Consider the following 11,865-nt stretch of genomic DNA (forward strand, 5'->3'; position numbering starts at 1 on the left):
GAACTTATTATACATATAGGCGCCAAATTATTTTTTTAATCATTATATTATACTTCTCAATGAAGCTAAAAATTTTTTCATAGCATTAAATCTTTGTGTGTGTTGATTTTTGGGAAGCGCAAACTATATCATAATTTCTACGATTCACAAGAAAAAACTTTTTTTTGGTACGGGAAAACATTCACGTCACGCCAACACTCTCCTGTGCATTAAATGCATTAAGGTGATTAAATTTGAGTTGGCAACTTTGGAAAGATCTACAAAAAATCATGCAAGTATCACATTTATTCGTGTTCTTAAAGAACATTTCTTGATTGTTTTTCTAGTTGCTAACGGCTGTTTAATGGTAAGCTTACTACTGAAAAATTGCTAAGCAACCTTCAACTATTTTATCAATTTGACAAAATAAATTTATTTTGTGATTGTGTTTTATTGTGTGTGAAAGTTTGACCAAGGAACGTGATTCGCCGTAATATTACTTATTTTAGAAAAAATGGGACGTGAAAGCCTTTTGAATAAGTAAGTGTTTATTTCTTTAAGAGACTGTAATTTTTGACGCTAAATTTAACTTGCAGAATGACTAAAAAAGCCATACTAGATTCATGTATAAAGAATAACTTGTACCGACTACCGAAATTGAATGATGTTTTGTACTTACACTTTCAAGGTCAGTACACTGAAATTTATAAAAATAACTTGATTGCTTCGATTAATTTATTTGCATGTTTGTAAAGGCTATTCAGCAATTGAAAACCTTGAAGAATACACCGAGTTGAAATGCTTATGGTTAGAGAGCAACGCAATTTCAGAAATCAAGGGTTTGCAAAACCAAAAACTTCTAAAATGTTTGTTTCTCCAAAATAACTTAATTGAGGTAAATTTTTATTTTGTTTTCAAATACATTCAAATATCAATTTTTTATGTTTTTTTAAATGAACAGAAAATTGAAAATTTAGATGAACTGAAAGTGCTTGATACGTTGAACTTATGTCATAATTATATAAAAAAGATAGAAAATTGTGGGGTTGATCAACTTCCATTGTTAAACACTCTCAACATTTCTCACAATTGTTTGAAACTAGCCGAGCATTTAGAAGGCCTGAAAGACTGCAAATATTTGTCAGTTTTAGATATATCTCATAATAAAATTGAGGATGTTGTTGTTGTTAAAATTTTGGGGGATATGCCGCAACTAAAAGTATTAACAATGACAGGAAACCCAGTCATCAATCAAATTCCACAGTATCGCAAAACTTTAATTTTGGAGTGTGTATGTTTTTAGATTCCTTCAAACGAAAAAATGCATTCTTCATTGTAAATTTTTTTAGAAAGAACTCACTTACTTAGACAGTCGTCCTGTATTTCCAAGAGATCGTGCTTGCGCAGAAGCATGGAAACGTGGAGGCTTTGCTGAGGAGCAACAAGAACATCATCGTTGGAATAAAGAAGAACGTCGAAAAACAAGAGAAAGTGTTAATGGTAATAGTTTTTAGGATAAAAAGAGTGATTTTTCAATTGTAAAAATACTTATTGATTTTCAGCTTTATTAGCACTACGTTCAAAAGCAAGTGGCGACACACATTTTGAACCACTACGTAGCAGTAGTGACGAAGAGGACGATGATAATGTTGATTCACAAAAACTTAAAAAACAAACTACTAATATTGGTCCAAATCTCTACGACGAAAACTTAAACTTTGAGCAGTTTAATTTGAATGAGTGGCGTGAAATTGAACAAACGCTAATGAACACTGAATATGCAGAGCCCGATAAGCTACAAATCGGCAATAATTATACTTTAGAAAAACGATTTGATCCGTCAGATGATTTAGAGACAAATCAAGAAAGTTTGAACTCCAATACCAATGGTGAGGAGCAATTAATTAATAAAACACAGACAGCTTCGAATGAAAAAATCGATGAAAACAAAACGAATGAAGATGTAATTAACAGCACATCGTTACCAGAAGATTTTGCATACACTTTTCCCGTTAAGGTTGAAAGATCAATTACAGATGACACTTTTCCTGTAAATGACAAATGTGAGCCATATTGTTTGCAACAAAACACGAAAAACTGGACAAGAAACATTGTTACTGAAATACTTGATGGTTTTGATAGCTCAATACCATTGACTCCGGTAAAACAAACTTGTGCTACGATTCAAATAGAAGAAAATTCAGAAATGGATGCACAAAGAGAAGTCGATGATGTCTCTGTTTTTTCTAAAACGGTTTTGTTAAAAAACTACAAGAATCAAATGGAACATTCGTTCACTGGCCCAGATTTATGTTCTTCAGAGTTAATTGAAAAAAAGGAATCGGATTTTATAACTACATCTGCTTTCAAGGAGTCCTCAAAATTACAAGAACGTTCATCGATATCCAAAACTCAAAAGAAGGAATCTAAAAAAGAATTTGATCTTCCATCACCTTGGAACGAACTGTGGTTTTCGTCATCTTCCGAAGAAGAATCTGATTCTAAAAATGATGAAATTCTAAAGAACCCTATCCAAAAAGTTGAGTCTCAAGTCGTGCAATTGTGTAACTCAAGTGTTTCCAACAATTTTGATTTTAAGAATGGCAGTTCTAAAGACGAAGATTGTATCGAAACTTCAGATGGTTTATTTACAAAAAAACCAATTCCTGAAGCTTTGGATACGGAAACATCGGATATCGAAGACAACATATCCGCAGTAAGTAAAGCAGATTCAAAATACAAAAACAAAGAAGAAGTGTGGCAAATCGACTTGCATGATAATCAAATTAGGTGCATCGAAAAAAGTTGTTCCGAGTTGTCTTTGTTAACGTACGAGCCTCGAATGCCATCTTTCGATTTCACAAAGGAACCTAAGGACAAGCTCTTTCTCATTAATAAACTTTTGGAGTCGGGAACTAATTTGACATTTGGAATGGATAACACTCTGACAGTTGGTGGAGTTTTACAAGTAACTGATGTAGAAAGATTACAAGCTGAATCTTTCAGAGAACGATCGGACAAGTTACAAGACTTGTGTAAAAGAATCTATGCACGTCGCGATGAAATTAATGCTAAATTTGATAAGATTCAGGCATTGTGGGGCGACTTTAAAAATCCCCATAAAGGATTGACGAAAAAATCTGAGATTTGTGTTGCAGGAACAAGCAAAAATTCCGTTGCAGAGATTGACTTCAACTCATTATTGACAAAAACTGTAAACTTAGTTCAAGAATCTTCTAAAGTGTATAATGACATGTGTAATGGTGACTCTTCGGATCCACGTTCACTAAACGATTGGAAGAGCATCTACTTACTGCAGCCAGTTCAAAGTGGAATGTTTAATACCAATATTGACTTAGGCAACGATGAGGAAAAAATAACGAAAGGAATCGTGTCTCTTATTATCGAAAGCTGTGTCGAGTTCAACATGATGCGAGAATTTCAATTTATAAATTTTGAAAATAATCTAAAGGGTGTAGTGCAAAAATATCGTCAGAGACTTCAGAAGTTCTTGAACCACCGAAATGATAAACAAAAAGATAATTTAGATACATTGATGACAGAGTGGCGAAGCGACAGAGGATCTGCTTATGACTTCAAAAATATCTTTATGTCTGAAGACGAAGAAGTTCGAGAAAAATTAAAACTTATTGTATATCATGAGTATTCAATCGATTTGGATAACGATCAAGAAAAGGTCATGCACTTATGGCGAATGATATTAACATGCAAACAGGTGTACGTAGGTCATCAAATGGTAGAAAAATTAGTCGTTCAAGAGACTTCATCAGATGATGATACTTCAAATTCTGACACAGAATAAAAATATTATAGTTTAATTAGAAAAATACAAATAAACAAGTAATACCTTAATACTAGTTTTTTCTTCAATATCGGTATTGCATCAGCTGTATTTTTATTGTTCATCTTCTCATTAATATGCAATTTTCATCTCTTACCTCCATCAAGAACAAAACAGTTTAAAACTTTCAATACTTTATTATACTTTTATGGCATTATTAATGAGTTGCGCGAACAACGCAACAAAAAACGAGTTCAAAACAGACTTTAACAATAAATCAAATAAACGATATATTTGGAAGACAAAGCTTCAAGCTTGTACGAATATTATATGACTTATGCTAATGATAAAATGTTTTAATTGTACCATGAACACCTTTTTCTTGTACTTTTATAGTTTTTTGTTTGTTTGCTATACAATCATAATAATGAAATGATTGTATTGTATATGGAAACGGCAATAATAATATTATTTTTTGGCAAACAAAATCTTTTCCAGTGAATTAATGTTATTACTATTGTATGTAAATTACATCTGCAAACAAAACACGTTTAGCTCTACGTTTTTAATCTTTAACGATTAAAAATTTTGCTTGTTGATTATTGTCTTTGTAGAAGATTGTGTATTTTGTTTCATTTGTCATAAATTTTGAGGTGTTAAAAGATGAAATTACCGTTCTCATTACTTTCATTAGATTGTTTCTATTCAGATTTAAAATTATGTAATTTGAAATTTTTAGGTACCTATCTGACAAAATGAAACATTACAAAAAGAGCCATTGTTATTAAAATAAATACCTACAACATTTTAAATGACATTCTTTGTTTCCGGTCATCCGGATTTTTTAGTAGTTTCATCAGCCACACACCATTATTTATTCAAATATTTTTTCTTTTCGTGAGCCCCGTGATGCATATTGTGCATATATGTACTTTTTTATTCCTAAAAAATGAATATCCTGTTTTTTTTAAAAAATGCAAAAGATTCTTCATGTTTTTAAATAAATGTTTATGTTGCAAATCATATTTTAAAGGACAGACAAGAGTTTTTGTGTTTTTGTATGATATGTATCCGGTTATTTTTTTTTTTTAATAAAAAAATGCAATGACAAGTTCTAAAAATCTAATACAACCGCTTTGTATTTCTAAATAATGTTTTATAAAATTATTCAATAGCTCTACACATCTCCGTAGAACTTTAATAATATGACTTTTTACTTTTAAATGCGCGCACATTTTTTTTTATTCACATACATACATATTTTTATTTTTAGGATCTGTAAAGAACGGAAAAGGACATTATAAAAGAAGATAACCCTTTTAATGTTTTCTTTTATTATTTATGACAATTTTGTGCCTCAAAAATATAATTAATTTAATTTAATTTAAAGATATGTGACTGGACTGTGGTAATATTTTGTTTTTGTTTAGCGTGTTTTTTTTTCATAAATATAATGAATTCAACATGGAAACCATTTTCCTCCATTTCAATCCTTTTGTCACGGAACTACACAAACGTCATCATAACAAAAAAAAAAAAAGAAAAGTGTTTCCCAAATGTTCATTAAATTATTTTAAATGTGTATGAAAAAGTATGTGTGTGTGTAAAATATTATTTTTATTCGCGAAATAACAAAACCCTCTGAAACATGTGTGATAAGGATAATGTCTGAATCGCATTAGCATTTTATTAGTGGTGCGTGTAGGTTCTGTATGTATGTGTCATATTTATGACTTAACTTTTCACTACATTAATATAGGGAAACAACAATAATTACTAAATTTTAGAATTATTTTTGATGTTTATGCATTTTTTCATCATTATTATTATTATTATTGTTCCTATCATGTACTTTTAACGCCTCATTACGCTTATTTACTGTCTCTAATTTACACACTGGCATGGCCTCTTATATCCTATATGAATAATAATGCAAAATACATGTTTGAAGATACCTTTATAAAATATATTATTTTTAATCCACGTGTGTCATTTTTATTTTACTTGTGTAGATTTTTTTACATATATTTTAATGTTTGTCTTTTTTAAACTTTTTGAAAATATATACTGTAAATAGTCATAACTCATTTATTGAGTTTATAACATCTTAGCATATATGTATCAATCAACATGTTTTTTTAATGTTTAGAAAGCAGATTAAAAAAAATATAAGAAGTCATTGCATTAGAAATTGAAATTTTGTGTTATCATTTATAAAAGCTTAAGAGAAAAATGACCGCAATCCATTTTTTTAATTAAAAGAAACATGCAAAAAACACCATTTGCCTTTTTTTATTAAACATTTTTTATATTGCACTGAGTTCTACATACAAGTGATACCATTTATACATTTTTACAATTTCCTTACATTTTTTTTTTGTAAAAACTATTTTATTATCAAATTTATTTACAAGAATTAAGAATGATAATTATTGTATATAACATTCCTTTATTAGTTTTTCTTACAATTCTTAATTATATTTAATTTTAGTAATAACATCAAGAATACGTGTGCACATACATCATGGTTTTTAATAATCTATGGTCCCTAAGTTAGAAAGGACGATATGGAAAGGTGAAAATGTGAAAAACGAAAAGTGTGTTATGTCTTTTTATGTCTTCGTTGATGATAATGGTGTTTTCTTAATGATCATATTTACTTGTTGCGTAAAAATCATGGTGAGGAACGTATGGATTATAAATGAAGAAAATTAGCTTTGATTATTATTATGCCAAGTACAACACTGATGACACTTAGATAGGCATAAGGGAACTAGAGGGAATAATATAATGAGTAAGAGTTTTTTGATGTTAAAACTGAAAACTTAAATTCATGCTTAAAAGACAAATTTGAATAAAAAAAAGAACCTTTTAACATAGTTGGATAGTTTTGTCTTTTGCGATCAAACTTTGTTATAAATATCTGTTTTTAATTTGATTCAAGTTAAATTGAAATGGTTTTACTTCAGCTTAAGCCAAAAAAATAAAATAAAAAAAATAAGAGGTCTAGTTTAATTCAAATAAAAATATGTCTCTGCAATGTTTAAAAACTAATTTTTGAGTAAAACTAATTTTTCTTTTTAGAACTTTCAATTTGGACGAACGTCTGTTCAGTAACAATGTAAATTTAGAGATTTTACAAATAAAATGGCATCCAGCATCACCCACTGATTCCCATTTGTTAGTTCTTCTATCTGACAATTCTATACGGTAAGTTTTTCAATAATGTTGCCTTCCATTAACTAATTAACTGTTTGAATTTTCATTATAGAGTTTATGATGGTGAAACATTACGCCACGTTTGGCGCATCGGGCCTGCTCCTTTTACCACTGTATCCGTTGGATCTCATAAGAATTTTATGAATTGCCTTGGAGATACTGCAGTAGACTTCGACATAGCACCTCCTCGTGTAGCATCGGATGCACGCAATACTACTGACTTTCGCACAAACACAATTTTAATAAATGTGAGATTTTTTTCAATTAAAAAACAAAAAAAAATTTAATGAATATTCATTTCTAAGGACACGTTTGTTGCAAAGTCTAAGCAACCGAAAGTGGAATGGCCTATTGTAATATTACGTGGTGATGGAAATATTTATATTTTATGTGCTAGCGTTGATACAGAGCGCCCGCATCTACAGGGACCGATTTCTTTTTTGCCTCAAGTGCAGGACAATTATGGCGTAGATTCGTGCGGAATACTCGTAGTACCAACACTTCCGCCAACTGTTGTAATTGCAGAATCAAGTGGAAAATTGCATCATGCCGTGTTGGTTGAAAAAGAACCGGAAGGATTTAAAAACACAGTAAGATTTCATTTTGTTCCGTCACAATCCTTTTGAAATTAACAGTTTTTACTTTTGAAAAATTGCAGTCAATCGACGAGAATGATTCTACTATATTAATGGATCCTTCTGAATGGGATTTGTTTGTCATTGAAACAGTCGAATTAGAGTTGGGATTAACAGAAAAAGCCGATAGTAAAGTTTTTCATTGTCCTCTATTTTTGAAAAAGTATGAGTTTTTATAAAAACTTTGTTACATTGACTTACATATGATTTTAAATTACAATTTAGGGATATCATTAACGACTATCGATATTTTGTTTACCATAATGCTGGATTACATGCCATTACTATTTACTTTATTCATCAGTTGGAAGAATTTGTAAATTCAGCGGATGAAAACTTTGAATCATTACCAATGTTATCGACCAATTCATGTGCCGAGTATCTAGTGTGCACAAGAGCTCTCAACACCAACAAACTTAATCCAGTTTTGGGATTTTCTCTTTCTCAATCCCCATCCGGACTTATTGTTCTGTTGAGCTCCGGTCAAGTTGTAACTCTTGATTTAATCACCGATCCGTCACTAATACGAGGATGGCAATTTCCTACGTTTTCCAAAATGAAATCTAGACCTGGACTTGAATCGCCTATGAAGAAAATTTTCAAAGACTCTTTTGAAAATCACATTAGGAACATACTTAAAGCGGAAGTTTCTCAGCCAATTTTAAAACTGGATAAGAGTGTGGAGCCCAAATCTCAAGAAGCCTTCGAGTTGTTACTGCAAGCAACACAAGTTCTAAGAGAACAAAGTTTTTTAAAGCACGACAAAATACGACAAGAAATCCAAAAACGTGTAAAAGTACTACAGTTGCTAAAAGAGCAACAACTGCGTGAAATCGCTCAATTACAAAACGAAAAGGATAAAATTCGTGACAAAGCTGAAAAGCTAGCTGAAATGTATGAAGATATCAATGAAAAGCAGCAAATGCTCTATAAAAGGTAATATCATTTCGAATTGAAAACGTATCTAAAAACTAAAAACTTTTATTTACAGAGCGCAAGACATCGTTCGTATATCTACTCTTCGCTTACCGCAATCAAGCTCAATGGAAAAGGAGTTTTTCAATAATTTAGAGAAAATAAAACAAAGAACTTCTTTGGTTACAAAGAATTTGGAACATGCAAAAATTCGAATTAAGGCACAAGCAGAAATGTTGGAAAATGCTAAGAAAACCGCCCCAGGAAAACGAGTGGTCCTGCCACCCAATAAAGAATTGGCCATACAAGAAATTTTATCAGATATGTAAGAAATATAATTTTTATGAGTAAACAATAATGTTATCAATTGTTTTTTTTTTTCATAAAGGACCAATCAAATTGAGACTAATATAAATGAAATCAAGAAGATGAATGCAATTATCAACATCAAATGAGATTTGTTTTTGTTATCTTTGTAAATTTATACTAGGTAGGTATTATAATTAAGAGCCTTGATTAACATAAGAGAATAAATTTTGGTAAAAAATATTTAAAACCCATAAGCTTTTTTTTTTTTATCAAATAAACAAGGAAAACAAGGCAAGTACATAATGCAATTGCATTTATTTTATTAAGAAACACGAGCTAGTTCAATAAAGAATTATGACTACTAAAGAAAAATTAAATATAAAATAGGTAATCTTATTTTTAAAGTTTGACCAATGACCGTATTATATGTAAAATCTCGTTGGTTGCTAGTTCGTTAAAGAAAAACGGTTGGCATTATTCAATTGCTTCTTTGATTTTAGTTTTAGTTGCTAATATAAACTGACTTAAACAAGTTACAAAAAGAAAATAACGTTAGGCGCCATCCATTCACGGCGTCGAAAGTTCGGGGGGGTTGGTGTCCATGAGTTTCCGATGGATTTCGACGTAAGAGGAGGGGTGTAAAAAGGAAAGTACGACGTCGTATAAATTCTTTGTAGTTAAGATTATTAGTTTCAATTTGCCAAAAATATTTAAGCACTTCAAACTTTTTTGTTCTGCTTTTTAACTTACTGAGTAAACATGTACAATTTTTCTCAAATTTTATTTAAATTTAGGGGGGGTCGTAGGGGGGGGGGTCAAAAAATATTCTTTTTTATTCGACGCCGTAAATGCATGGCGCCTTATTTAACAAAAATCATTTTTTTTTTCGTATCTAAATCAAACGAAAATTGCTTCTAAAAATTTTCCACTTTTCAAGTACAAATTGATTATTTTTGACTGACAGGTGGACACGTAATTTTTTTTAATTTGATATAACAAGTATAAAACAAAAAATAATTTCTTTTTAAATCAGTTGCATTTTACTTTCATTGAAAAACTAAGAAAATGATAATAAAAAATATATTTTTTCAAATAATAATTTCCTTTTTGGTTGGTAGCTATAATCCTGATAACATAGTTGCTACTAACAATGTAAAATTAATTTACGAATACTTTACAAAAGTTCATTCAGTAACTCACGTGCTGATAATTTCACCACAAAATGCTGAGATGATTTCGATCTTGATAAAAAAATTTACTCGAAAGAGTATTTTTACAAAAATCATCCTAAATAACTGTTTTGACGAAATTTTTAATGCCACAAACTTTCCAGTCGGAGTTTTTATTGATAGAACGAGAGCCTATGATGAAAAACTCCTTAAATGGGTTTCAGCAAATGAATATTTTAATTCTAGTTATTTTTGGTTAATTCAAGGATATAACAATGAGACAGCCACGAGTGTCCTTGGAAAATTATTCAACATAAGCTTAAATTCACAAATTACGTTCATTCAGAAAAATGATGAGTTCTGTAGTAATTTGATTGATGTTTACAGTTATGGAAGGCATTTAAGATATGATTTAGTTACTAATGTATACGGAAAATGGTGCAACGGCATGCAAAACATTACAATGTGGAAAAATTTATCGATGATGTATAGAAAAAACAACCGTGGAAATTTTAACCAACTAGAAATGAGACAGACAGTAGTTGTAAGACAAAAGCTTAGAAAAAAATAATAACCATAAAAATAACCAGTACTATTTGCTTAGATCGCAACAAAACCTCTTAATAGATCAATTGATTATATAGACCAACTTATGATGAGTCCTAGAGTATCTCCTGATATTCTAGCATTAGTAAAGTATCACCATATTCAAGCTATGTTATTGCGACAATTGTTCAACTTCAGGTTCTGTCACGTTTTCCTTTTCTATTTCATTATTTCAAATGTTATATCTTTTAGTGTGAAGGTTAATAGGATAGCAACAGATATTACAGGCGTTTCAATACGTGGATTGCGTGGAGGAGCTCTTGGTATCCTTTCAAGAAACGAAACGGATCTCTTATCTACTGGAGCTGTTATTAGACCATCTCGCTTTCATGATTTTGACTTTTTGCACACAAGACTATTTGCGAGGTCAGCGATATATATTTATTATTTATTCACTGTGAAATTATTTTTCTCTTCTATAGAGTTCATTTGTTCTACAGATTAACACCAAAACTGCTACAACAACATAAGAATGAAATCACTTTTCTTGTTCCATTCAGTATAAATTTTTGGATTAGTGTAGTATCGTCATTTACACTTATCGCTTTTTTATATAGTTCTTTTTCAAATACTCTTCTAGACATATATGTTAAAAAAGAATCTCCGATTATTTATATATTCAGCATAATTGGTAGTCAAGGAACAACTGCATCATATCGCCATTGGTTTCGAAGAGTGACTACTATAACAGGCTATATCTTAATACTTACGATTGTGGGCGTATTTGCTGCTCAATTGTACATTGTGATATTGACACCACCTAAAGATCCGTTTAAAAGTCTCGAAGAACTACTAAACAGTGACATATTTTTAGCAAGACACACTACTTATGGAGCTGCAGTAGTTTTATTTGCAAGTATATTAATAATTTGAAGATGTACCTAATTAATTTCGCATCTCTTCCAGAATGAATTAGCGAAATCTAATCGACCTAATTATACCGAAATTTTTTTCAAAAGTTCTAAAGGACTCTCAGTAAGCTCATTTGATCGCAAAATTATTGCGGTTTTCGATAACTACAATGAAGGGCTCAATTATATGAAAAAGGAACCGGTAGCATTCACAGGAGTATCCTCAAATATACAAGGGATCATAAAAAAAAATTTCGCACCGGAAGAAATATGTGAAATGAAAGTACAATATCTCATTAATGCACCGCACTACTATCCTATGAAAAAACACAGTCAGTATTCTCGAGCGTTTATCCTTGGTCTTTTAAAATTAGATGAAA

General features: G+C 30.6%; 2 protein-coding genes across 2 annotated transcripts in view; both read left to right on the forward strand.

The window, feature by feature from the left end:
* Window positions 1–9,104, forward strand: part of LOC134828741 (nuclear pore complex protein Nup88) — a 34,556-nt gene extending 25,452 nt beyond the window's left edge. Inside the window, exons 3-9 of the mRNA XM_063841731.1 lie at window positions 6,866–6,991; window positions 7,053–7,248; window positions 7,306–7,590; window positions 7,659–7,798; window positions 7,861–8,571; window positions 8,627–8,875; window positions 8,939–9,104. Of these exons, the coding sequence (XP_063697801.1) occupies window positions 6,866–6,991; window positions 7,053–7,248; window positions 7,306–7,590; window positions 7,659–7,798; window positions 7,861–8,571; window positions 8,627–8,875; window positions 8,939–9,005 (1,774 nt within the window). The 3' untranslated portion in view covers window positions 9,006–9,104. The remainder of the gene's footprint in view (window positions 1–6,865; window positions 6,992–7,052; window positions 7,249–7,305; window positions 7,591–7,658; window positions 7,799–7,860; window positions 8,572–8,626; window positions 8,876–8,938) is intronic.
* LOC134828062 (dynein axonemal assembly factor 1 homolog) lies at window positions 465–3,802 on the forward strand. Its single transcript, XM_063841013.1, has 6 exons — window positions 465–519; window positions 576–667; window positions 735–874; window positions 941–1,270; window positions 1,329–1,479; window positions 1,542–3,802. The coding sequence occupies exons 1-6, from the start codon at window positions 494–496 to the stop codon at window positions 3,800–3,802; spliced, it is 3,000 nt and encodes a 999-aa protein (XP_063697083.1). The 5' UTR covers window positions 465–493.
* Window positions 9,105–11,865: the final 2,761 nt, after the last annotated feature.

Source organism: Culicoides brevitarsis, chromosome 1, assembly GCF_036172545.1.
Source record: "Culicoides brevitarsis isolate CSIRO-B50_1 chromosome 1, AGI_CSIRO_Cbre_v1, whole genome shotgun sequence".
NCBI lineage: Eukaryota > Metazoa > Arthropoda > Insecta > Diptera > Ceratopogonidae > Culicoides > Culicoides brevitarsis.

Excerpts from the sequence above, each read along its gene's own strand:
- LOC134828062 (XM_063841013.1), top strand. The coding sequence starts at position 494 with ATGGGACGTGAAAGCCTTTTGAATAA. Across the intron at positions 520-575 it reads CGTGAAAGCCTTTTGAATAA|AATGACTAAAAAAGCCATAC; the intron begins GTAAGTGTTTAT and ends TTTAACTTGCAG. Across the intron at positions 1,271-1,328 it reads AAACTTTAATTTTGGAGTGT|AAAGAACTCACTTACTTAGA; the intron begins GTATGTTTTTAG and ends AAATTTTTTTAG.